Source organism: Clytia hemisphaerica, unplaced genomic scaffold (assembly GCF_902728285.1).
Source record: "Clytia hemisphaerica strain Z4C2 unplaced genomic scaffold, Clytia hemisphaerica genome assembly, whole genome shotgun sequence".
Taxonomy (NCBI): domain Eukaryota; kingdom Metazoa; phylum Cnidaria; class Hydrozoa; order Leptothecata; family Clytiidae; genus Clytia; species Clytia hemisphaerica.
In genome coordinates, this window is record NW_027104356.1 from 823,859 (window position 1) to 849,384 (window position 25,526).

The 25,526-nt window shown below is 35.4% G+C and overlaps 1 protein-coding gene across 2 annotated transcripts in view; it reads right to left on the minus strand.

Annotated features, from left to right (window-relative positions):
• Window positions 1-4: 4 nt before the first annotated feature.
• Window positions 5-25,526, minus strand: part of LOC136818212 (UDP-glucose:glycoprotein glucosyltransferase 1-like) — a 35,011-nt gene continuing 9,489 nt past the window's right edge. The window contains exons 15-44 of one of the 2 annotated variants that reach the window (XM_067074576.1): window positions 24,991-25,126; window positions 24,539-24,667; window positions 23,990-24,073; window positions 23,671-23,745; window positions 23,301-23,430; window positions 22,694-22,765; window positions 22,418-22,497; window positions 21,565-21,915; window positions 21,074-21,175; window positions 20,794-20,840; window positions 20,347-20,442; window positions 20,048-20,121; window positions 19,588-19,616; window positions 18,313-18,392; window positions 17,763-18,004; window positions 17,136-17,242; window positions 16,469-16,554; window positions 15,841-15,925; window positions 15,337-15,431; window positions 14,821-14,916; window positions 11,827-11,911; window positions 11,343-11,452; window positions 9,380-9,452; window positions 8,659-8,762; window positions 8,318-8,374; window positions 7,832-7,904; window positions 7,358-7,399; window positions 4,480-4,596; window positions 2,971-3,100; window positions 5-212 (exon numbers count right to left, since the gene is read on the minus strand). In XM_067074576.1, coding sequence (XP_066930677.1) covers window positions 175-212; window positions 2,971-3,100; window positions 4,480-4,596; window positions 7,358-7,399; window positions 7,832-7,904; window positions 8,318-8,374; window positions 8,659-8,762; window positions 9,380-9,452; window positions 11,343-11,452; window positions 11,827-11,911; window positions 14,821-14,916; window positions 15,337-15,431; window positions 15,841-15,925; window positions 16,469-16,554; window positions 17,136-17,242; window positions 17,763-18,004; window positions 18,313-18,392; window positions 19,588-19,616; window positions 20,048-20,121; window positions 20,347-20,442; window positions 20,794-20,840; window positions 21,074-21,175; window positions 21,565-21,915; window positions 22,418-22,497; window positions 22,694-22,765; window positions 23,301-23,430; window positions 23,671-23,745; window positions 23,990-24,073; window positions 24,539-24,667; window positions 24,991-25,126 — 3,025 coding nt within the window. In that variant the 3' untranslated portion in view covers window positions 5-174. Of the gene's footprint in view, window positions 213-2,970; window positions 3,101-4,479; window positions 4,597-7,357; window positions 7,400-7,831; window positions 7,905-8,317; window positions 8,375-8,658; window positions 8,763-9,379; window positions 9,453-11,342; window positions 11,453-11,826; window positions 11,912-14,820; window positions 14,917-15,336; window positions 15,432-15,840; window positions 15,926-16,468; window positions 16,555-17,135; window positions 17,243-17,762; window positions 18,005-18,312; window positions 18,393-19,587; window positions 19,617-20,047; window positions 20,122-20,346; window positions 20,443-20,793; window positions 20,841-21,073; window positions 21,176-21,564; window positions 21,916-22,417; window positions 22,498-22,693; window positions 22,775-23,300; window positions 23,431-23,670; window positions 23,746-23,989; window positions 24,074-24,538; window positions 24,668-24,990; window positions 25,127-25,526 lie in introns of both variants that reach the window. The other variant, XM_067074575.1, reaches the window with a different exon arrangement.

Here is a 25,526-nt window from a genome sequence, read left to right on the forward strand (position 1 = left end):
AACATTTCTTTCCAAATTGCTTCAAATGTATTTATCTCCCACCAATTGTAAAAAGGTACAAAAATCCTAAATGTAAAATTACTATAAAATGCCTAAAAGGGTTTTAAATAAGACTAGGTTAGTTCAAAATTTGTATTGTTACTAAATTTCTATGTAATTTTGTGTAAAACCAGGTTACAATTCCATCTTTTTGGGTTTGCCATCTGGTTTGTCTAGAAGAGAAGATAAAACACTTTTAAGTTTTAGTGCCTACTTACTGTGCGTGCTACTATACTACTAAAGTCTGTCCAGATATAATTGGCAGTGGAAACAAGAATGCCTGTAACTTTTGATAGTCAAATATAATTATGGAAATTGTTTTTGCTTGTTTTAGAGAATCAAAAGCGCTAAATTTGAATGCATTTTTGGTTGAAAAATTCGCGATTTTTAGTCGTTAAATTTGCGATTGCAAAAATTGAGCTTTTTTTCTACTTATGCTATAACTTTCATTTTTACACCAGTGGTAGTTCAACCTTAGATTAAGAAGTTTGTTAAATTTCAAGGCAAACAGAAAAGTCCTTCGGAAGATATGGGACCCGAAATACCCCTTGGTAGCACTTTTCTGTGAAATATCAAATCTCCAACATATTACTAAAAACGGGGGTTATGTTATCTTTTTTGAACAGTGCAATTAAAAGTTGGAAAATGTCGGTGCATTGGTATTATTGGTATCATTGATTATTTCGAAACGAAGTGAAATCACAGTATAATTGTTTTTATTGAAAAGATGAGCATGAACTTTTATTACCTTTGTTATTTATAAGTCATTAAAGAACCTTGCTAATTCCCAAAACACTAAACGCAGTTTGGCTATGAGGGCTATGAGGTCATTAAAAAGATCGTAAAATGTGTTATGATCGAAAAAATGTTATATCAACCATATCACCACCCCCGTTTTTTAGTAATAAGTTGGAGATTTGATATTTCACAGGAAAGTGCTACCAAGGGGTATTTCGGGTCCCATATCTTCCGAAGGACTTTTCTTTTTGCCTTGAAATTTAACAAACTTCTTAACCTAAGGTTGAACTACCACTGGTGTAAAAATGAAAGTTATAGCGTAAGTAGAAAAAAAGCTCAATTTTTGCAATCGCAAATTTAACCGCTAAAAATCGCGAATTTTTCAACCAAAAATAAAATCAAATATAGCGCTTTTGATTCTCTAAAACAAGCAAAAAAAAATTCCATAATTATAATTGACTATCAAAAGTTACAGGCATTCTTGTTTCCACTGCCAATTATATCTGGACAGACTTTAGCTCAAAAATTTTGATTATTTTGACGATTTTTGTACCTATTGCTGATGACGTCATTATTCTTTTCGGCTATTTTCCCTTATACAGTAGCGAGTTTATGTATTTGCACTTTTGAGGACGGTAAAGTGACTGAAGCAATTTGGAAAAACCCGCAGTCCTGCCCCGCAAAATCGAGGACGGTAAAAGTGCTGATTTACCGTCATCCTCAGTTGGTCATGATCTAGCCAAACTAGAACCTTACCGTCTCCGTCGCTGAAAAACACACATACATAAACTCGGTAGTATATTCGTATATGGAGGTTAAAATCATTAAAATGAGGATTCTGACTTGTAGATTTATCAGAATTAAACGATTTTTGTTTATTTAGAAAGAATGATGGTTATACTAAAAAATGAGCATGTTTTTGATGGTTTGAGACAGATTCAAAATAACATATTTGCGTATGAAGGAGATATTTTAACACCAAAATTAGATAAAAATTGCATATAACTCACTATAGCTCCTTGGATATTGAAAATAAGTTATGGAAATGGGGTATAGGAAACTTTCTACACCTAATGCCGTTCAGAAAATACAGATACATCTGTGACTTTAGAGGATGGGTAAAAGATATAGCATCTTAAAGGTCAACCAGTATTTTGGGACCCTAGAATCAGCATTGATAAAACCGAAAATTCTAAATATGAGAAACAGCAAAAAATCTTGGAATTCCATTCCTATCAGGTAGAGTTAATAGCTTATAACAAAAAATTAACATTATATATAAAATTTTTCGCTGAATCAGCAAAAATGGCAAATTCTGTCATTTTTTTGCAAAATATAGGAGAAAAATACCTTTAAAGCTTAATATTTTCAGTTTGGTTTTCTTCTCAAATTTTCACAGCTTTTTCCATACATGAATGGAACTATTTTCAAAAGACATTGATTCAGAAACTTGATTAAGACGTTGTTAAATCTAAATTGTCATTTTGAAAATTACTAAATTTTCAGTTTGGACTTTGCAATATCGAAAATCTTGAAATATTTCATAAAAATCATAAATTTTACATTCATCGGGTCGTAAATTTAAGGGTAAACACAAATATGTTCATAGTTTTTCCTCCTATTACCACTGGGCTTAATAATTTGATTTTAACTACACTTCCGTTTTGGGGGTCCCAAACCTGCATTTTGACAACCAGGGGTATACTGTAAAAATTTTATCAAACAAATTTATGCCCGAAACCCTCTGAATCACATTTCAAAACTATGGTCAAAATTTTGTATTGATATCTTAAAGATATCTCGAGAAATCGCAAAAATTGCAAACCTCCGTTTTGGGGGCCATTAGAAAAAAGCTACCTATCTTTAAGCGATTGAAAAATATTGTTGAAATTGAAAATTTTGAAAAAGAACTGTCGGGAAATAAAGTAGAGATGTTAAAGTTTTACATGCAAGAAAAGTTTTTGTAAAAGCTCTTTTCATCTAGCTTTGAGAGAAATTTTAAATTTTGATCGCCGTTTTGGGGGCCACATACTGTAGCTTCTTAAATATCGATTTTCAAAAATATGTGATATTGTTTGGAATTCTTGGTCAAAAAATTGGAATTCTTGGTCAAAAAATCTTTTATTTGAGCCATATTTGACCTCATGTGGGAATTTTTAATTTAATAGAATGAAAAATACCGAATGCATTTACCTGCTTGTTTCTCTCCAACAGTATTCATTTCGTCTTGAAGTTTTCTAATGACGTCATCATACTCAGTCCATTCAGGGGCGATTCGAATAGCCCGCTCTAATTTCGGCTCCTTCGTTTGAGGATTGTTACACTGATGAAAAAAAAAGAAAGAGAGAAAAAATTCATTTCATCAAATATTATTCACTAACTACACATTTTTTTCTTTATATAAACAATATAACAATATAACAATATAACAATATAACAACTAGGTTGCTAAAGGCTCAAGCCCAGAAGTTAACCAATTTAACCATGGCAAACAATAGCCCTTGACCAAATAAACATGTAAAGCAAATTTCTCAGAATTTGAGCTAGAATGGTAGGCAACCTCAGGGCTGAAGCTAAAATCGAGTTGATTTTGAAATATTGTGTATTCACTGGTCAGAATTGAAGTAAAAGTACCTTATTGGTATATATTTTCGCGTGTTACAAATTTTCGCGGGTACTTAATTTCGCGAGTTTTTTGGTCAATTTTCGCGAAATTTAATACTGTTTAAATTTTTCAAAATTACAAAATCGCGAAATTAAATACACGCAAAAAATTTTTTCTTAGGATTTTGTTAGTATTTTTACATCAAAAACGTTGTGTTTCAAGCAAAATCAGTCTTTTTCTTGCTTTTTATTCCCACTTTCTGAAAATACCTAGTTTAGTGAATCGCGAAATTTAATACACGCGAAAGTTTTCCAGAAGTCGGCAATCGCGAAATTTAATACACGCAAAACACGTTTTTTCGAAAAAATTTCGCGATTCGCGAAAATTTGTAACACGCGAAAATATATACCAATAAGGTAATCATCGTATTTAAGATCATTATTTTGCTGGCTTGAAGGGTCAATATTTAGACCGGTTTAAACCAACACTTGTCGAGAAAAATCCAATTTTCACCCAAGAACACCACAGGCCCAAACTACGAAATTTTGCGACCTCAAAAAATGTTGAAATTCGCCATAATTTCTTTTGGTATTTAGCAAATTTACGTTTCTTACACAAAGTTTCCATATTTGTCCCTAATGGGGCTAATGGTAATGATACCCTTTTCCTTTATTTTTAATTGTAAATCAGGTTATTGGCAAAAATCAATTTTCGTCAAATATGAAAACTTGTCCTGATCAAAAGTTTATTCCCGCTGAAATTTCTTCTAATAGAATGGTTGGGGGGGGGGGTTGGGTTTACCAACCGACGGTATGTGCGAAAGAAAAAATTGGCTTTTAGAATCGCACCCTTACAGTGCAGTAAAAAAAATCGGTGAAATTCGTACCCTTAGAGTGAATTCTTTTTGAGCAAAATATCACACTTTTCAGACAAAAGTTTGCAAATTTAACGCGATTTGCTGAGATTTCCACCCTTACAGTGGATTTCTGCTATCTTGGAAAACACACCCTTAACCGTCGCACATACCCGGTCGGTCAATTTGCCTGACTGACACCCCCCACGGTATCTGACTTTTGAGAAAAAAAGACATTACAAACCATGTCGATAGTTTTGGCGGTCTTTTTGCTTTCATCACTACACCAGGTTTCACACCACAGCCAATCTTGTGGAAGAGAGAAGATTTCGACTTGATGGATCATGTTGTTTGGCAAATCCTATAAAGGGAAAAGAGAAAAAAAGTTTATTCTGGCAATGAACAATATATGTTGTCGCCCGTGGTAGCCACGAACAAGTCCATAACTGTTTACTCCACCCAGGGCTAACCTCCATTTTTCAAATTTCCCCTTCCTAATTTACCTTTTTTAGTGACATTGTCTAGATGATAGGATCGTCTACTAGAAGCAACAACTTTAAAGGGAACTGATTTTCACGGTGCAAATTTTCAATCAGTGTTTCGTTGAAACCGAAGATTTTCCCCTTTTCATAAGGGTTTAAACTAAATTGTCTGAGAAAAAGTGGGACGAGAGAGAGGCTGAGGACAAATTGAATATAAATTCTAGATTCTAAATTCTTAGGTTAACTTCGATCAGCTTTGATAACTTCGTTCGAAAAATCGAATTCGATCTTGGTTAATTATAGCTATAGAAATGTGTGCCACCAATTTCAAGGAGCTAATGATACAGCAAGAATTGGTCGATATGTTTTTACAGTCAACTCTCTGTAACACAGGAAAAAATTTTTGATTCCCTAGGCTATGGAAATGTATATTTCCAGATCTGGAAATCTAGATTTTTCCCTAACCAATCCCTAACTAGGGAAGGTGCAACAGCTCCCTAGTTACGGAAATGAAATTTCCCGATCTTATGACTACCTAGGGATGTTGAATTTCCCTATTGTTGAAAAGTGCTTTTCTTGAGCGAACCCCAATAAAACCCCATAGGGTTACCCATATTCACGAATTAAATCCTGATTTATAGAAAGCTGGTAAAATAATTAAATGTATTCGATCATTCTGTGAGCATTGGTTCGATAGCTCTCATTCGTTCTGACATGTACTTGCGCTACTTTGAGAATCCCGGCACTTTTGTCACAACAGTGGAGCTGCACTAGAGAGCCAACTTAATGACCTCAAACCCGTCTCACCGATCCACTGAACCCTTGCGACGCAAGTCCATTGCGAACAAATGAGGCCGCCCTGGCGGGGCGCCTCACCTTTAGCGTTGTGTTACACACTGATCGAATACACCCTTATAATGGTTTGCTTTACATACGACTCGAACACTTTTGAGTGAAAAATCACTTGTGGTTTTTTCTCACGCATGCGTAATACAAGTTAGGGAAAACAATTTTCCCTAACCTAAAAAAAAATTCCCGAACTTAGGCTCTAATTTTTGACAGTTTAAATTTTTTGATTGAATTGTCTTATTTGAAGGTTTGAAAAATAAGTTCTGATTTAATTAATTGTTTAAAGGATACACTCAAATTCAAATTAAAGAGTTTGGGAAATCGAATTTCCCAATCTGGGACATTTTATTTCCCTAATTCAAGAAATCACATTTCCCGATCCAGAGAAAGAATAGAATAAGGCAAGCAAGGTCACAATTCGTGATATTTCCTTTCCCTAGCTTGTAGAAAGTAATCATTTCCAAAACTCGTGATCTCTCTTTTCCCGACTCATCCATAATCAGTTTAGAAAAACTTGGAATTTTTAATTTCCCGATGCAATTCTGAATGGGCAACCTAGAATGTTAAAAATATTAGTTTTCCACATGTGGAAATCTGTTTTCACTAACACATTGGTAATACACTTCCAGCATGGGAAAATAGGTTTCCCTAGTTTCCTTAATTTCCCGAACCGAAAATTCTAGACTAATGTGATCGAATAAAAAACCACATCTGAAAATGAACAATCCCTAGGCTAGGGAATCAATAATTTTTTCCTGTGTAATTCGAACCACTACTTTTGGATTCTTTCTATAATTCGAACCAAAATATTGGCCCCCTCAACTGGAAAGTTTTATAAAATAGTCTTTGTAATTCGAATCCTTCTCTAATTAAACTCAGGTTAAGGGGATCTAACGTCAAATCCTTCATTACACTTTTTTGGAAAGTTTTAAAAAATTTATAACGAGAGCTTTCGAAAGAGCTATGTTACATCAAAAGATCTTCAGTCAATGTGTTATAATACCCCTTTAAAGATTTGTACGTGTGACGTCATCGTTGGCGTTTTGTTTTAGAAGCTAGCACACATCTGTGTTGATTAACAGGATTATCCCTCTATTTTTAAGGCTTCAATCGTAGAAATTTCTATAAGGCTTTATTATGATTTATTCATTGCATCTAAAATTCGGCAGGATGGATGGGATACTTTGGAATACCTATCAAAAAGTTTGTTCTTTAAAGTGCGATTACAAAGATATCTTTTTTATCCAACAAAACCTTTTTTTGAAGCCATTACAAGGCGCTGTTTCTAAAAATGTGCCTGTTCAACGACTGATTTATGAAACTAAAGTGCAACCATGACGTCACAAAATCCTCTTTTTCTCAAAGAAAGGGAAAATTCAAGTATCAATAACTTAATGAATTTAAAAGATTTTAAGTTCGTTCTTTTTTCAATATTTTTGTTTCTATCAGAGCTTTCCTATGTAAAAAAATGAGGTACATGAATTTTCTGACGTTAGATCCCCTTTAAAATCAGTGTTCTTCATTTGTAATTGTGCGTAAATCCGATTAATCGCGATAGTCGGGTTCGATTTCCCGATTTGGCTTGCGTTTGCACCTGTTTGCGCTCGCACTTACTAGGATATACTCTTTTAAATTTTATATTAGATATATTAAGAAAAGCTGACCACGATAAAGATGTTTGCATAATGGTTCGCTATTCAAAATGACATGTTTTACGAATTAAAGAGAGTCGACTGTATTTCTACACAAAACTCAAAAGAAAGCTGAAAATGTTTTTGAATAAACACTTACTTGATCTAGATTGGCTAAACTGTTTGGGTCTTGAGATAATCCCTATTGTTAAAAAGAATTGAAGAAATATAATGAGTAAAATGAGCGTAACAAAGTAAATAACCTTTAGATAACTCTGAAAATGGACAAAGTCTCAAAAAGCCCGCTTAATATTCCCAAAGATCCAAGATATGTCCAAAACTCTTTCGATCGTATACACTCTCAGGAAGTGATTTACCCCACCCTGGTCCAAAAGAAAATAGGTGATCCCTTTTGTATCCCACCTTTCTTGTTACGATTTGTTTCGAAAACCTAAAACCGTTCGAGAAACCGTTCGCCTGTTTATCAATTTTTGAGAAAAATAACCCAATTTTCAAATTATAAGTCTACAATATCACGTTCCCTATCATGTTTCCAAAATTTGAAAGTTCTATCCTCTATTTTCAAGCACATGAGGGTGATCAAGACACGAGGAAACTAAAGTAGCCTAGTTACCTGGTACTGTCCTCTTAATCGATCGCCAGCTGCCACTCGTCTGAACCGTTTCAAGTCAACTACGTAAAGCGCACTAGAAAGAAATTAGAGAAAAGTACATAAACTTTACCATACCTATGAAGAAGTCTTCTGGTAAAGCCATCCCTCTTCAATGGTAATTCTTGCGACCACAGTCGGAGGTAACTCGAAGGCTCCTCTTTCGATAGGTATTTACTCGAAGATAGTGGAGAGCGCTAATTTTTCTCCCTGCTTTACTCCACTTATCCTTAATCCTCTCTTAATTACTGCGCACTGAGCAGAGAGGCACCAAGTATCGTTTCATACTAAGTACGAAGTCTTTGGTATGACCTGGCCCTGGGATTGTACCCACGACCTCACGCACTGTAGCCAAATGAGCTTGTACACTACAGTTCCCCTTTAATAAGTTTCGATTAGTGGAGAGGAATGACATTATTAAGGTATCATGAAGACAAGGATCACACTTACCTAATATGGTATGGTCTTCCAGCTAAATGGTTCCTCCAATATCCTTGATTCCAAAATCTAAAAAAGAAATATTTTTATCAACAATTCATAGATAGGATTGAGTGTTTCTTACGTTCTAATTTGATTATCCGTCTTGTATTTAACACTCATGTCAATGCAACGGTTCCAGAAATTTGAAGGAAGTATTCTCAATGTGCTACGAGTTATGGGCTTTTTATACACGTCGAATTTTGTCGACCGACCCGAAATATTTAGAAAAATCAAAACTAAAACCGAGCAAAATTTTGCTTAGTTTTCTTAAATGTTTTCAAATATTAACTTGGTCTTTGAGAAATCATTACCTGAAGCCTTCAACTTCTTTTCGATCATTGCAGAAAGGAGTGTAAGCGTAAGGAGCACCATTGAGGTCCATATCCATCAACTCTTTCAAGTCCGCACGAACGATCTAAAGAAAATCGGATGATCAGAACCAATGCTTCTTATCGATTGTTCTAGCAGTTTTTTCTAAGGAGTCATGATCCCTGTATTATACGTTTTTTTATAAGAATAAACTATATAAGAACAAAAGGCTTCGATGGCCAAAATATTAAGAAAAAGTTAACGCTTTGAGGACCCTAAAACACTTATTTTCTTAGGAAAATTGACAAAAATACTCACAAAATGGTGAAAATAAGAACATGTTAAGAACATCTGAAGGCTTCAAAAATTTTGGATGTTCTTATAAAAAAAACGTCGAGCGAGTTTATGTATTTTATTTGCACTTTTGAGGTTGGAAAATATCCGCAGTTTTGACCCGTAAAATAAAGGACAGTAAAAGTGCTTGTTTACCATCGTCCTCAGTTGATCAGGATCTAGACAAATCTAACTAACCAGATCCATCGCAGAAAAACACACATGTATTAACTCGCTATTATCCAAAGAAGTCTGCAAAATCTACAGTCATTTCGTTTCAGGTTAACAGAAAGCTTTCGTTATACGACGAAGAAAAAAAACATGTTAAGGTTTACAAAAACAGGAATACTTAGGATTTTGAGCATCAATTAATAAATAAAGAACACCTACTTGGTCGGCATCAACGAAGATGATCCTCTCCAAGTTCAAAGGGAACAACACATCCAAAAACAGAATCTTGTACCTGGAAAGTTAACAAGGAAAACAAACGGGTTATTTTTGGAGCGTTATGGAAGAGGTCCCCCAAGCAACTTTCGTGATGACGTGATAGGGACTTTTTCGCAGCGTGATTACGTGATTTTTTTCTTCATGATTGCGTGATGAGAGGTCAAAACGTGATCGTGATTTGAAAGATTTTTGAGCCGTGATACGTGGTATGCGTGAATGTCAACTTTTTTTGCTGATTTGCGTGATCGTCATTGAAGACAAAAATTGCGTGATATCGTGATCAGAGTTACCATCGGGGGGGGGGGGGGGGGCTCATGGAAAGACTTGTCACCTGCCCCCCTTGAAAAAGCCGGAAAATATTCATCGGGGAGAGTTTTCCTTCACTTGCATCAGCATTCTTAAATCACGTGAAGGTGAAAGAAAAAAATGTTTGTTTACTTGAAATTTAACACCGAAAAATGACATCAAATCATGCGCAGAAAAAATAAAAGGAGAACAGCCGGACAAATCAATTTTTTTATAACAAGAGAAGAGAGAAGTGTTGTTACAGAACAAATGTAATTTGTTGCTTTCTCGTATAAAAGTGACAAACATTACTTAAAATACCAGAACCAGTTATGGATAAAAATTCATTTCGAATTTTGATTGGAACATTATATGGTGCAGTGGCTATAATATGTGTTATCCTGAATTCAATAATCGTTTTAACACTGATTAAAGATCCACTAAAGAGACTTCGTAAATTGTTCAATTTCCTGATAATCCATTTGTGTTTATGTGATTTAGCAGCTGGTCTGTTCAGTTCCCCTTTGATTTGTTATGGACTGTTTTCGTGGGAAGATGAAGAACGTACAACTCATCATCAAGGAAGTATGTTTAATCCCAACAATATAAACACTATGTTAAACCTTGGCAATCTGATTGGTGTCCCATTTTGGAACTGCAGCATACTAACAACGGTGTTGCTCTCATACGACAGGTACAAAGCAATCACCGACCCCATACAATATCGACAAAATGCAAGTTTGAAACGCTTCGTTTGTTATATAGGAACCGCGTGGCCGATTGTGATAGTGACGCGTTTTTTAATTATTGTTTTAAACAATATGATTGGTACCGTTGTATTCTTATTAGCGATTAGTTTGATACAAATCATTTTACTAGCACTCATGTATTATCGTGTCCGAAAAGTGTTCAAAGCGAGAGTAGACAACGCTCTCGTCGAAGACCTGCTCTCACCTGCGGTGGAAGGAAATGACAAAATTGTTACAAGTCGTCTTGAAGAGAATAAACGCGCAGTATCCACCATCACGTTAATATTTATAATGCAACTTCTGTTATTCGCCATCATAAACACTCAGAACTTCATTGGTTATTTCGATAGAAGTGTATTTCATAAGAAAACCTATCTGATCAATTATTTTTTTTTATCCGTTGAACAGCATATATAACCCACTCGTATGTATATTTCGAATGACTGACTTTAAAGATTCAACCAAAGCAATGCTGACATGCCGAAAACCAATCGCAAGAAATGATTGTCAAACAGTTAATACTGTATTGAAATTTTAATTTTACTGGAAACAATAGACCACCCATCTTTTTTTTTTTGATTAAACAAAAATAGAGAACTTTTTTACTCTGATTGAGTTTCTCATACCTTATTTTTCATACTTGTACATTTTTCACAATAAAGATTTTTGATAAAAAAGCCGTAAGGAGCACGAGGGATTGTTGGATATCCCCAACCTCTTCCAAGCCGTTTATGAATGATGGAGTACCCAAGGATCCCACTTGTGGATATAAAGCATGTTACTTTATTTTTAGGGAACGTCAAAATTAAATCAGAGTACGCCAATTAATGGTTTTTGGTTGTTTGTATGATAACCCTTTGAAGTAAACATACCCCCAGATGATTCTTTGTTTTTCAGTTTGTCCGTTCAACCATTTGGGCCATTGATATTGGACCAGCTCATACTCAAAACCATGCTTCTCTGCGTAATAAGGAAGAAATTTCTAAAATAAAAATACAATTCAGAATCAGATGATATAAAACAACGTGAAAGAGTTTCACAATTAGATATAAAGCAGGGTTAGGATCAAAATGATTTAAGCCTAAAAACAAAGGTGTAAAAAATATTTGTACTTTCTCGGAATAGCCTAAAAACCTGGTTCATACAAGCTATTTTTGATAAATTTGTGTATTTAGGCGTATTTCTGTAATAGGATCCCTTCACTAGCTTGACGATGAGACAAAGGGTTGTCAACTGTGTCAACATGAGAGTGAAGCTACAACCTAGCTCCATAGCTGCCATCAGTCTAACGAAAACAGAAGTCAAAATTGAATCCCGGTTATTTCCGGGAAGAAATGATCAAAGGATAACACTTACGGTAAACTCAGAGGAGAGGTAATTTTTCAAGAACCAAAACTTGACAGGTGTCTTCGTGTGTTTCAAAACAGACAACATCATAATCCTGAAAAAAAAAACAAAATATTTATCACATAATGGTCGCAAAAAGAAGCGAGAGTTCTAAAAAAGTTTGAACCATGGTCCAACCATTGACTTCTGAGCCCGAAGGGCTAGACTCAAGACTCATGGATGGGAAATGAAGCCACTCATTTCCCATCCAGAACGCCCGCGCATGGTTTTTGCGAAGCGAATGTACATGAGCGAAGCAGTTTTGCTATCGTGTGTGCGTACCTTTAACTATCCATTCCTTTCAACTCTCTATAAGGCAGGAGATGGGAAAAACGTTTCGAATCTCCGAGTTGCACGATACCAAAATATAAAGGAGATAAAATATGAAGGATATTCAGCGAAATGGTAACTCAAATTACCTCCGTCAAATTTGACGTATACGTCAGAATGATACGAAGAACGAGTAAACCCTCCGTGACCCGTGACGCCAATATTAAGGAGATAACAAAGGTGAAGAACATCCCGGGAAATGAATCAAAATTACCTCGTTTATAGAAATGTTATATTTGAAATTTATTGCAAAGCGAAAGTGATGCCATTATGCTCCCTATCCTGTTTGACGTCACGGCGATAGAGATATCTTGACACTGATTGGTTCTACAGATTCGTTGTCATGGTTTCAGTTTATCATCAAAATGGTTATTCTTTTTTTTTCTCTCCGAATTTGGCTGAATCGCAATTCTGAGAAACTGCTTTGGCTGTTTTTTGAATTTTTATGGAGTCGTTACTTTCTGTTATCATCATTACAATTTACTTCAATTTGTCCTGTTTTTCTTGGCTTCGATCCTGATTGACATCGTTCTTTTTTGGTCATGGGTTTGGTTTCGACTTTCATTTCAATCAAATCGACAGCAAAGAAAGAAGGCACTGGCTGTTATTGTTCATAATGAACAATTTGTTTGTTGCTGTTGGTCTTCCGATCAGGGAAGTCAATTTTAAAATTTATTGTGTTACAAATTACTTCTCATTTTTTACATTTGGTATTCTAGTATATTCTCCTTGCTTGCCTTTCTGTTTAAAAGATACCATATTGAATGAAGCAACTTTTGTTTGCCACTCAACCGAATTATGGATTATTTTAATAATATGTCAGCTTCTCCAGACAGAATTTGTTTTTTTCGAAAAGAAAACTTTAACAATGTAGTCTAAAAACTAATTAGCATGCTTTCATTCAACGGAACGAAGATATATCCAAATAAAAAGAACATTTTGCATGCAAGGAATTTTTTGGTAGACCTTTTTATCGTGAACCGAAAATAATAAAAAGAACCCGGTTTCCTTTTGAATTTAATGTGACCGCCATACTGGTCATCACGGCCTGCAGCCTCTTAGCGCCTCGATAAATAAGGAAGGGGAAACCAGGCTAAGCGCCCAAAATATTTTTATCATGTGACTTGAAGCGTAATAAAGTTGTAAAATCTTAATGATGTTTTTTTAATTGAATGAAAGGATTGCAATGTTTATTGAACTTCTAGTTTGATGGATGAACTTGTTTGATAAGAATGATACCAAGAATTTCATTCAAGGTTTGTTTTGATTATTTTACAGATTCGGTGTCGACTTTAGAAGACGCATGTCGATATTAGACGATTCAACGGTAGATCATCTAATCCTTCCAGCTCACCCAACAAATAGAGACTTATATGCATAATTTTGCGTTCTTTTAAACCACATGTAGTAGTTAATTCCTGTGACAAACAATGATGAATGAATCTGTAGGGGTGGTACAGTCATTTTCCGTCGGGGTTGTGGGACGACAAAATATGTTGTTTTTTGATAGTTAGGGTTTGTCGTTCTTTTTTTTGTTGCTTTTAAATAGTTATTTGAGGTGAAGCGTGACGCTACAGATCAAATCTGTGTTTTGACTGGACTCACCAACCTTTATGATTATAAGGGTACAGTCTGTTTTTATTTTCTAAATTCAAAATGCCCTGAGTTCGCTAAGCTTTTCATCTTACTTCTTATATTGTTGTTTCTTTAAACTTTTTGCTATTTATTTTAGAAAATGAAAATAGAACGGTTGAAGCTTCATTTTTCATCAATGAGAGATAATACTACACTGACTACAGATGTCATTTTTATAGAGGGACTATAAAAAATTTGCAAATGATAGGATATTCGGAAAGACTAGAGCGAATGTAAAGGAAAACTGCAAAAATGTTGTTGAATATACAGTGTTTGTGTGTCTAAAATGTTTTGCTTGCAACTTGCGAATTGAGAGAGGCTCTGGATCGCTTCGCAACTTTTATACATATACGGCTTGTTACACAAACGCCGAATTGAAACTAAAATCTATCGCTAGATTTCAAAATATGCAGTGATATGCATAAAAAGAAACCGCTAGATACAATCCGTCGTCGTGATTACGGCGCGTTCTGGATGGGAAATAAGTGGCTTTATTTTTTCTTGCCTGGGAAAGGTTAGAGATTCTACTCTAGCCCTTCTGGCTTTAAACTCAATGGTCCGGACCGCACTCTGTTTCATTTTATAAGGGGAAGGTCGTGTGGAGGTGGATCGGCTCAACTAGGTGACGTCATGTGATCTATTTAAGCCGTCAAATTCATCAAAAATGATCTAATGCAAGGCTTTCACGTGTTCGATGGAACCTGGCAAACAAGCCCGCCTCCACTATAAACATCCTCTGAAATACATGTAAATGGGTCATCTGGAACGAGGTTTTTTAGTGCATAGTATGTTCTGTTGAGCTGTTTGTTTGAAATTGAAAAGCCTGGGATTAGACTAATCTTCAAAAAAAATTTTTTCTCTCCCTCGCCCCCATGTTGAGAAAGTCAGATCAAAAAAATCAGAAGAATAGATCGTCGACAAGTTTTAATAAATCCAGTGGGAGCACGGGTGTAAGAAATCTTTCTATAAAAGCGCATTATATTAAGTTGAATTTTATACCTTAAGAATCTTTCGTAGAGTAGACCTGTGGCGACGGAGAAGATATGAATTTTGTCTTCCGTAACTTTTGTTGATGATGAACCAGTTGTGACGTAACTATAAAGGTGATCAGGTGATCAAGAAAAAACTGATTTTAACTAGTATTTGAAAGAAGTATCCTTGTTGCTAGTATTTTAAACTGTTTGAAAGTATCCTCGTTACATACCAATAAAAACTTGTCTCAGTAATGCAAGTAATTATGAGGATCTTTATCACCGAACTCTAAAAAGTTGGAATGGAAACTTCTTGACAATGTCCGCAATAGCCGGAGGTGTGAATTTTTTATTTTGGAGTTCGGTTACCTCCATCCATTGAAATTTTGATACACCCCTACCCTAGAAGCGAAAGAATAAATCAAACTATCCTAGCAAAAGAACGAAGCAACTCTTGTCTGTAAATAGACCTGATATGTACAAAAATTTTAAAAATTCATCACCATAAAGATACTACGCTATGATAAACGCGAACCACCCTTACCTAGCAAAGGAGTTCCACAATCCTCCACTCTCATCTTCTTCACCACCCTCGTCACCAAGGAGATCGGCTTTTTCCTGCCCTTCACGTCGCGCAACCTGTTGGCCAAAGGGAGAAAATACCATGGAACAACAACATTTTCCGTGTAAAATTAGGTGATCAAGATAAAAGAATTTTCCTATCGAGTATTATTGATACAAAAAATTAGGTCCGTATACGAAAATCTTCTCCTTGCAATAAAAGAAAAGCCTAGGGCGTTCCGTTATATGAAAAGACCAGCTAATCTCTAATCCTTAGCTCTTCTTGTTGACACGCTGGCGCTGATTAAATTCCATTTTCACACATAAATTTGTAATTTCCCCATTCTACAGTTTAGGTGATACGAGGAAAAAATCAGGCGGACTCTCACTAATCATATAAACCTTATTTTTCTGTCAAATCAGATTTCCCTTCCGAATTCGAATAGAGGAAAGGAAATATTCAGAAAAAAGGACAATATTAGCGTACCTTGGTCTTCAAGAATGTTCCCGTAAAACTGTCTACAACCACGGTATAGTTATGGCCACTGTGCAAAACTTTCCCGCCTTCAAGACTGAAAAGAAATGGAAGAAACAATTCGTACTCGCTTACAGGAAAACAAGTCTAGCATGCTAAACCACTAAAATTTAAGAGAGTAGGGTATGGTATGAAAAACAAAAGGTTTTACAAAGTAGAATTACTCTGTGACAGTTAACACATTATTGGCGATCCAAAAAACATCTGCGATCTGATTGGTAAAAAGATGTTGTTGCATTGTAGCGGTAGAAGCAATCTAACGTCACTTTGCTACAAAAGTACCCTGCACTTTATTCCAACACAAAGAGTGCATTTTTTGAATCACCGATAACTATTACTTATCATTAATAACACCTAAATATAACTAAAATGAATCTGAGTCTACGGAAATACAAAAGATAATTCGATGTCACCCTAATTCCTTTTTGTACTGCGTTGAGCTGCATAATTTAAAAGGGATTTCAACGGAAAGATAAACGGAATTAGTAAAAATGTAGAAAGAGGGTTATCGTTAAAATGGTAATATCTCGATTATGTAAAATTGAGGAAGAATTGCATAGACAACATTAAATGGGCGAACCTGTCAATTTTATAAATGGCAGCCGATCTTCCACTTCTGAGTTGCAAAACAAATGATCCGGGATAAGCTTTCAGTTGGAAATAACCCTGTAAAGAAATGAAATCAAACGTTAGTTACAAGCGTTTTTCAAAATATATTAAACTAAGATGCAATGGGCCATTCTATTTTATAGGCATATTTCAAAATATATTAACCTAGAAGCAATGTGCCATTTCATTTTATATCTATACAAGGGGGGGGGGTGGAGGAATATTCCCAGGGGGTTATTCGAGCAGAATTTCCAGGGGGTATAAAATAGTGTTTTTTCATTTTTGCAGGGGTACTTTAAGATATGAAAAGAATTTTTCCAGGGTTTCTTCTTTGTAAATTTTGCATTTTCCAGGGGGTATCCACACATTTTCAAGAAATGTTTTTGCCTTGAAAAAGTTCGCCTCCTTCTATGGATATAAAATGTAATGGCCCAATATGTGTGTACAATTATGATTGAGAATTTTGTTCAAACAAAGAGATATTCTTGAAAAATGATGAAAGACTTAGCTCATAATAACTTTCATTAATCTGAGAATCATTGTGCGTTATTCATGGTTCATTTCTAATTCATCCGTCAAAGGTCTGGAGAGATCAATTTGAATTTCCCAATAAGTTATACAATAAAGTGTGCTCCTACCAAGTTAGCCATCACAATAGTATCGAACTGATCCGGTTGTTTTTGCGTTCCCAACACGAACTGTAAGCCACGTGGAGGTTGGTGTGTGTTGGCGTCCGAAGCGTGACCTGGCGAGGAAGGGGTGAGAATTCAGTTCAATAAGGAACAGTCAAATCTCCAATGTAGAGGTTAAGGCCACCTATTTCCTACATTTGCTTAGCTCTCTTCGTTTCAAATACAAATACTTGAAAGTAACAATTACCGTCAGAATTTGAAAATTGTAAAACGTGAAAAACAAAAGAAAGTGCTACATTCAATCCGTCAGCTGAAACACTGCGCAAGTTTTAGGGCTTCTTGCTTGAGAAAGCTTAAAGATTAGCGTCTACATTTGGCTTGGAACTCAATTATTCAGTTATTCTTTTCTTCATATATCAATAGATATAAAAGCGACAGAAACCTTTTATTTCAAAACTAAATCTAAATATGACAAAGTCGGCCAGAGTTTTGAGACAAAACGGGAATCCACCAGAGACAGAAGAAATTTGAACGCCGAAGGAATTTAGCCAGTTAATCATGTACGTAAGATTGTTACAAATATCAGCTCTAAAATGCTGTGCCTTTGAAAGAAAAAACCCGAGAAACTATTACCTTCAATGATGATGTGCTCAAGTTCAAAATCACCATACACCAATTCGTTGGCTTGTCCCAAGAAAATATTATCCAAATCTTGATTTGACCCTCTTGCCGCGATCATCCAAGACTGTGGTGTGTCCATGATGAGAGTGAGCAAAGCTGAGTGAGGCAAATTCTTGAAAATAGCCTCTTGGTCATTCTTTAAGTGACCATTGATATCAAAAGTCAGCTCAGGCTGCAATACGTACTGGTAAAATCTGAAGAAAGAAGTGAGAGAGATTTTCTTTAGCAAAATATGAAAATAATTTGATTCTAGAGGCCTTTATAACGAAAGGGTCAGACCACGGTGAATATGATCAAACGGTGTCGATACACTACAATACAATATCTATATATTGATATTAACAGATTGATCAGTTATCGATTAGAATAAAAAATTGATAATCAATAAAATTGTTGTCCGTTGATATGCAGAGGAAGCAAATATTTCTGTGAAAAAGAGGCCTAGTTTCAGTTGGTCCAGGTTTAAACTACCCGTAGAAGTTAGATAAAAGGATTTAGTTACCGTTTAACGGGCATTTCAGAATGTTTAGAGACGCAGTTCATGAAGATGTTCATCTCCACATTGAATGATTCGTGAAGAACCTGAAACGAAAACAAACATGAAAACATCAAAAGAGTTATTTAATGTTCAATAAAGTGTATGGGCTCTTCCAGAAAATGTTCGGAGGAGAGGGTTGGTGGAGGATATACTGTCCGGGGGTAGTGAGAAATCTACAAAATTTGCCTTGTTCGGTGGGTAAACTAGATCTGTTTGGGGTTAATTTTGAATGTCCGGGAGGTCAAAAGTCCCAATGTTAGGGGGGGTTGGTAAATTTCCATAAAATGTTTTATCCATCATCCAAAGAGCCAAATGTTCTATCGAATAGTTCAATTCCTCCATAATAATCATTCTTCTGCTCAAAATGCTTGCATGAGAATGTAATCTACGGAGTTTATTTTCTACTACGCTTAACCCTATTAGCCCCAGGGGGTAGAATCTACCACGCTGGTGTTCTTTTGTGTATATCTCGGAGAAAAATTTTTGAAACGACTTGAAACTTTCTGACTTTTAATAAAATCTTATTAAGAGTACTTGTGCAAATATTTAGGGTCGTAGGTTCTCTAGGTCAGGTTTTATGACTTTATTGCTTAAAATTCAAAATTTTAAAATTGCCATAACTTCTGAAGTATTGATCCAATCATATTCAAATTTTGACAGGTGATAGGTATCAACAATCTGATTTAAAAAAAAATTGAAAATGATGATGTCATAATTTATGACGTCATCAAATTTTGAAAATTTTACTCATTTTCAGCATGGATTTTAACATGGATTTTAACAAAAAATCGTAATGGAAAATACCAAACCGGCAATTATGTTAAAGAAGAACCTTTTATCTTCAAACAGAATCTCAATGTCTTTATTGCTTCGACTGTGAAAGACATTTTTGTAAACCTTACATTTTTGCTTTTTTTCCGACATGTGGAAGCTTTGTGATGACGTCATCGCTTTTTGGATGACGTTATCAATTTTTTTTCTTCCTGGAAGTTTGTGTCATGTTGGAGAACATCTGTACCAATTTTCATGGTCATAGCCCTTCTCGATAAAAAATAATCGAGTGTGGTAGATTCTACCCCCCCCCTGGGGCTACAAAAATAAAAAAAGGTTGGTGTTAATAGGGTTAAGGTATTGTATATTGTAGCAAAGACTCCTCCGGAGATTAATGAGATAGTAAAAGAATTAATGTAATGTTGTGATTCTTGGAGACAAACAGTGCAATTGTTGAAGGTCACCTACCATAAGTATAGGAATCAGTTTTTGTGCATCTATAACAAATCAAAAGCATTCGAAAGGTCAGAAATTCGAACACGGAATATTAATACCGATTTTCGGGGTTGGGGACTGAGTGGGGGCTGAGTGGGCGCAAAGTGCCAAGAAATGTTGCGAGACGATTGATGCTTGAACTTTCAAAATTCGGCTTTCCTTTTCGTTGAAATTGTTTATTCCCGGTCTATCATGTCTATCAATTCAGTTCTACTTTAGATGGTCGTATTTCTCTCTTTATAATTTTCGACGAATACAAGCTTTTTTTATAAGAGCAATTTTATAAGAACACGAGGCTGAAAATTTCAAAAAATTAAGAACAGTCGACAGAAAGTAAATCATCTACCGGACGAAATAGGGTTAGAACATGGGTTGTTATTTACCAGATTGTAAGCCAATTCTTCGTATATTTATAAGAAAGGAGAAACTGTACCTTTGCTCAGAGGGTCCATTACCGCGTCAACAAGGTAACTCACTCCTTCACCCTTGGCTGGTAGTTTGACCACACTGTAAAGACAGAAAAATATTTTCCCCCTCCATTATTATCTTTTCTAAAAAAGTTAATATAGTGGAGTCTCTATAACTCGAATGTCTCTTTCAGCTAACAAACCTCTAAAAACAAGTCTCTATAGTTTGAACAAATTTGCATTTCCCGTGTGTATTCAAATAAGAGTGACACCACTGACAAAGGAAAACAATTCAGTTCGTCATTTTCCTCTGATAGTCCCATACCTGTGTTTATCCTCTCTGTATTGCAACGTCTTCCTTGATTCTTGTCCTCGTTGACTCAATGCAGCAAAAGCCTTCATACTCACATCTGACTTGTATCTGAAAGCAAATGAAAAATTGAAAATGATGAAAAGATGAAGCTTTTTTTCGAATAAGTACGTTAATATGTATTAATAATGTTTTGAGCAATTAGGATTGACGATTTCTTGGCTTTTCCAGAAATTATCCGTGCCCCCCCCCCCCTGTTGAGGATATCGGATATCAAGGGGGTTTAATGTCATCTGAAAAATTTCTGCAAAAGCGCATTACCGGGGTCGTACTTTGGTCCAGCAAATACCTCATATACAATCCACTGTTATGATTTATGATTCGGATGTTATTCAGCGGTCTAAGAAAACCCCAAATTTGTAGCATCGAATTCAGTGTTTTTTTTTAAGAAAATTATAATACCTCTCATGGCCTTCACTTGGTAGGTTCGGCAGTTTCATCGAGTTGATCTGAACGAATAGGGGAAAGATTTTTCTTTCAATTAAAAGTTGTTTGACGATATTTTAGGGCAATACATTGAGAAGATTATGTCATTCATATATCTTTCATTCGATTAGTTTTGGCCTGTTCAGTGGGTACCATTTGATAGCATCCGTAAAGGCGGTTCAGTCCTCAATTCCGGTTCACTTGTGCGGATAATGGTCTTCAAAGGAGTTCTTGTAGACGATCGAATAGTGCTTACAATTTCTGAGACTTTTGCGCCACCTCGGTTATTTTCAAAGTTTTGAAGCAATTCGAAATCTTGTTGTTCAAAAACATCGTCAGTTTTCAGCGGTCCGAATATCTAGGAACAAACACATGATAAGAAGGTTGTTGTTTTATTTTTGTCACTTTAATCAAAGCCATCGCACTCTACAGTAGTTGGGTCATCACATCATTGCAACGAACCACAAGACAATTTGACTTCCTGACCAGGTTAGTTATTTAACTTGACGAAGAAGTGAAAAGTATATTTTCTTCACTGTGTTATTACTTTGATAGACTGAGCTTTAAATAAGTTAAGTCTAGCTAAGTTTAAGTCAATGTATCATATTAGGCTCGTACAAAGAATTCCAGCTGGCTCATTTTTTATGTAAGTTAGATAGGGCATACCAGATTTGAAAAAGCTCCGTCATGACTATTTCAAGTATAACTAAGTTTCAAAAACATTTAACAAATTTAATATCAAATTACCCTTCCATTAGCGAACACCATATTTTCGCCTTCAGACAACTGGAATGCTTTCTTCACCAACAATGTATTTTGTTTCACAATATCACCAGCTCTCTCCAATGAATCAGCGGACGACATCAATTCGCTCAATTTCTTCTTATTGATACCTGTGATACCATTCGAGACTTTATTCAAGAGATCAGGCTTATTTGCCACATGAATGAAATCCTCAATGATAAGGAGCTTGGTGAGCAGTTTGGCAACTCCTGAGATGAGCTTTTGACGCAGGTTTAATACGTTTTGAATGATCTTGTTTTGGAGTGAGTCACCGCCATGTAAAATGAGGGCTAAGCGAGCGTTCTTCTGCTTCACCTAAAGTTGAGAAAAATAAAGAAATTCATGAAAAACACTTTTCTCGAAATGCATTAAAACCTTGTCTTATTCGAATACCTTATCCTATCGGGGAAACATCGTCGTAGAAAAATATTCATCACTTGGCCAAAAGTTCGTCGCTTTTCTCCGACAGATGAGGTAACTCGATATCATTAGCTTTATATTTATCGTTTATCTCCCTCTAAAATTGACAACTAGCTCCTATGTTGAATACTTTAAAAGAACAGAATTATCAAAAAAGAAGACTAAAGGGCTGAGGCGTTTATTTTCCGTGTAATACAGTAATATAGGTGTAATATGATAATACGATAATTGTTACGGGATAATATCAGTTTGTATTAACGACAAGAATTACGAATTAGTAGTCTAGCATGTAGTGAAAAGCAGAAAACTGTAAAGAGTAGTAATTATGAACTGAACACATCTTTTAAGAAAATTCCCGTAAAGATCACTCAAAAGTTCAAGGGATTGGTATACTCACGACATAGAGTAAAGCATTCTTGATCAAATTCAACCCGTCTTTCGTTTGAGCATCTGCTATCACCCAAATTGTTGTTGCACCTGAAAAAAAAAAGAGGGAAAATTGCTGGAAATGATTCCTGATAGTTATAGTTATAAACACTGTTAAAAAAACACTATAGTTTTTGCATTCAAAAAAAAAACTCTTTAAACGCCCTGTCATCATGCTTTTAGATGTAATTTGCAGAAAAATGGAAAAGGACACATGAATGTCATGAAATGCAAAGAACATATGTACCATGATCTTGGACGAAATATTTTGCTCTATCCATCAAGGTTCCCACAGCCTCTTCTTTTGTCATCAACTCATCTGCCGAATCTATCAAAAGTAAGAAAACAAACTTCATCCGATACTGAATATTCCACCAAAAACACGGTCTAGAAAATTCTAAAACCGTTGAACATTGTGTGAGATCTATGAAATCACATAATTAAAGGGGAAAGAATGAATTTGACGGTGTGTCGATGTTTACCCTGACTATCAATTTTTTGGTGTTTCGAGGAGAAAGGTGTCGATATTTCGATGTTAAATGAGCCAAACGGTGACAACATACGGATCTGTCATTGTCAGCTTTTTTCTTTTTTTAAATTGGTTCTTCCATTCTGTACAACTCTTTAAAAACATGTTAACAAACGAACAAACTTTTACCGCAAAACTATAATTTGTTCGAGTCCCTCGTATAGATTTGATAATAAACATCATTGAATGAAATAAGCTTCATTTTTTGGATAAAAATACAATATGCTTTAAGATTTAAGGTGTTCCTTAAATGGTATTTGCTTTGCGCATACTAGAACGCAATGCTTTGAGATCTTTTTTAACAAGGAATAACCAGAGAACTAACCTTTTCCTTTACTTTCACCGATAAGTGCGAACTTTCCAGGAAGCGTTTGAATGAGTTTGTTCAATCGAGATACGACGTTCGGTTGTGACATGATGTAATCCATAATGTTTGGGTAGCCATAATGTTGACCCTGTAGAAAAGAGAGGTGGTTTAAAGTGAGATAAAGGATAAAATATCGAAAAGGCATCCTAAAGTTTTCAAAATGTAATAGCAATTTGTTTTACATAGAAGGATAAAAAGTCTGGATGGGAAAACCCATAAACGAAAAAGGACGCTTCCATGGAATGACTTCAAAAGGATCATAGGAATGTGAGCTTTAGGAATAAATCAGTCCTATTCTAACTCATCATGGAGATAATAAAGAACGTACCATATAGACTGCTTGTTGAATGGGTGGTGTTTGCTGCAAAACAGTTTCGGTGATACTCCCTTCCAACCGTGTCATCTGGTGAGAAAAACAAAGAAAATTTTCTGAATCAAGCTGCATATTAAAAGATGATAGGATGAAAATTTAAATGCATTCTGCCGACTCAAGCCGGTTAATTTGTTTATGGTTTACATAAACACTTAAAAAACTTCCTGATAATTTAATGGCTTAAAATCCAGAATCCACCGGAGTTAATTTTCGGAACTAGCAAATAAACCTTTGGATTTCTCAAAAAGAGCTTGAAAAAGATTTTGCAACTTACATCTTCTTTGGCCAGTTGTTGTCCATTGACCAAGATTTGAGGAAGAGATTTCAAACCCAGTGAATCAAAGACAATCTTCGACACCTGTGAAAAGAAAACAAAGATTCAATATGAAGAAAAAATTCGAGCATCATACCAGAATATCGTAGATCCGTTTAAATTTCGAAGATTCTGAATATCAATATCGTTGGAAAAACGCGTTTTCAAGACGATTTAATTTAGTCGAAGAATACACCTTTTGGGCCGTAGCCACTAATTACCGCGCGGCCATTTCTTTGTCCGTTTTACCACCCTAAAACAGTCCCAGTCTTTTTTTCGCGCCAAAGACAATAGAAAAAAGTGTAAAAAAAGGATTGGATCGAGTTTAGGGTGCTAAATTAAATAATAAAGTGGCACGCGTCTGACCGCGCGACTACGGTCGAAAAGGTGTATTGATGTTGCTTTAACAGGGAAATAAGTCTTTACTAATGAACTAAAACAATAAAAAAGAGAAAAAATTCTTCCTTCGCGCAAAGCTGTCAATTGAAAAGGAAAACAAAAAACACTAACACGTCTCATGTCATCGTATTCAGAATCAGGACCAAGGACTTCATCAACTTCCGAATGACCGTACATTGCTGCAAACGACTTGATGACATCTTTGGCTTCTGGTACGTCATTCTTGGCATTCTTGTAAAGCTGAAAGACAAAGTACTCGGATCGTTGTAGCTTCATGAAGAACTTAGATCATTATAAGGAACAATTGTTTAGTTTTCAAAGCTTTTCTAAGCTTTTTTCTAAGATTCTACCAAAAACTTTCTTTCAGTGACTGCAAACGAGTTATTTTCACTCACGATCAGTACAGGGTTATTTTACCTGCTTAGCCTCAAGCTAAATATTTCCCGTTTGCACCTGCGTATAGCTTTGTTGTTTGTTTTTATTTTGTTTGTCGGAGGTATTAATTTCTTTAAACAAAATCGTAACGTCTGAACATGGTCTCAGTGTGTAGGAGTTACACTTACCTTCATGATAAATGAGAAGGCTGATTTGACATCTTTATCAGATTTGATGAAACTGAAAGCTCTCATCAATGCAGCACCAACGTTTTCGTCAGGTTTATCCGTCACTTTGCCATCAGCAACAAAGACCACACCAAATCTGTGAAAGATGACATAGAGTGCGTTTTTTAAAAAGAAAATGACATTCTAATTCAAAGTTAAGAAAATTCTAGTTTGTAATTAAAATTGTGTAATGAAAATCTGCTCTAATAGAAAGGCTTTCCAATTGTATTTTTGAAGGAAAATCGTCTACGAATTTCTTTGAAGTAAGCTATTCATTATAAAATTATTTTGTACTTTTCAAAAAAAAATCTGTTTGTTCTTTGTATTTTTGGAGGAAAATTGTTCATACAGCGGAGTTTCCATAACTCAAGCACACACGAGAAACACAAAATCTGTTAGAGTTAAGGAAGTTATTGAGTAAGGTTTATAAGGCATTGTTAACTGAAGGAACCATAAATAAAACTTGCAGGCAAATTTCCAGGCCTTTTCTGCTACCG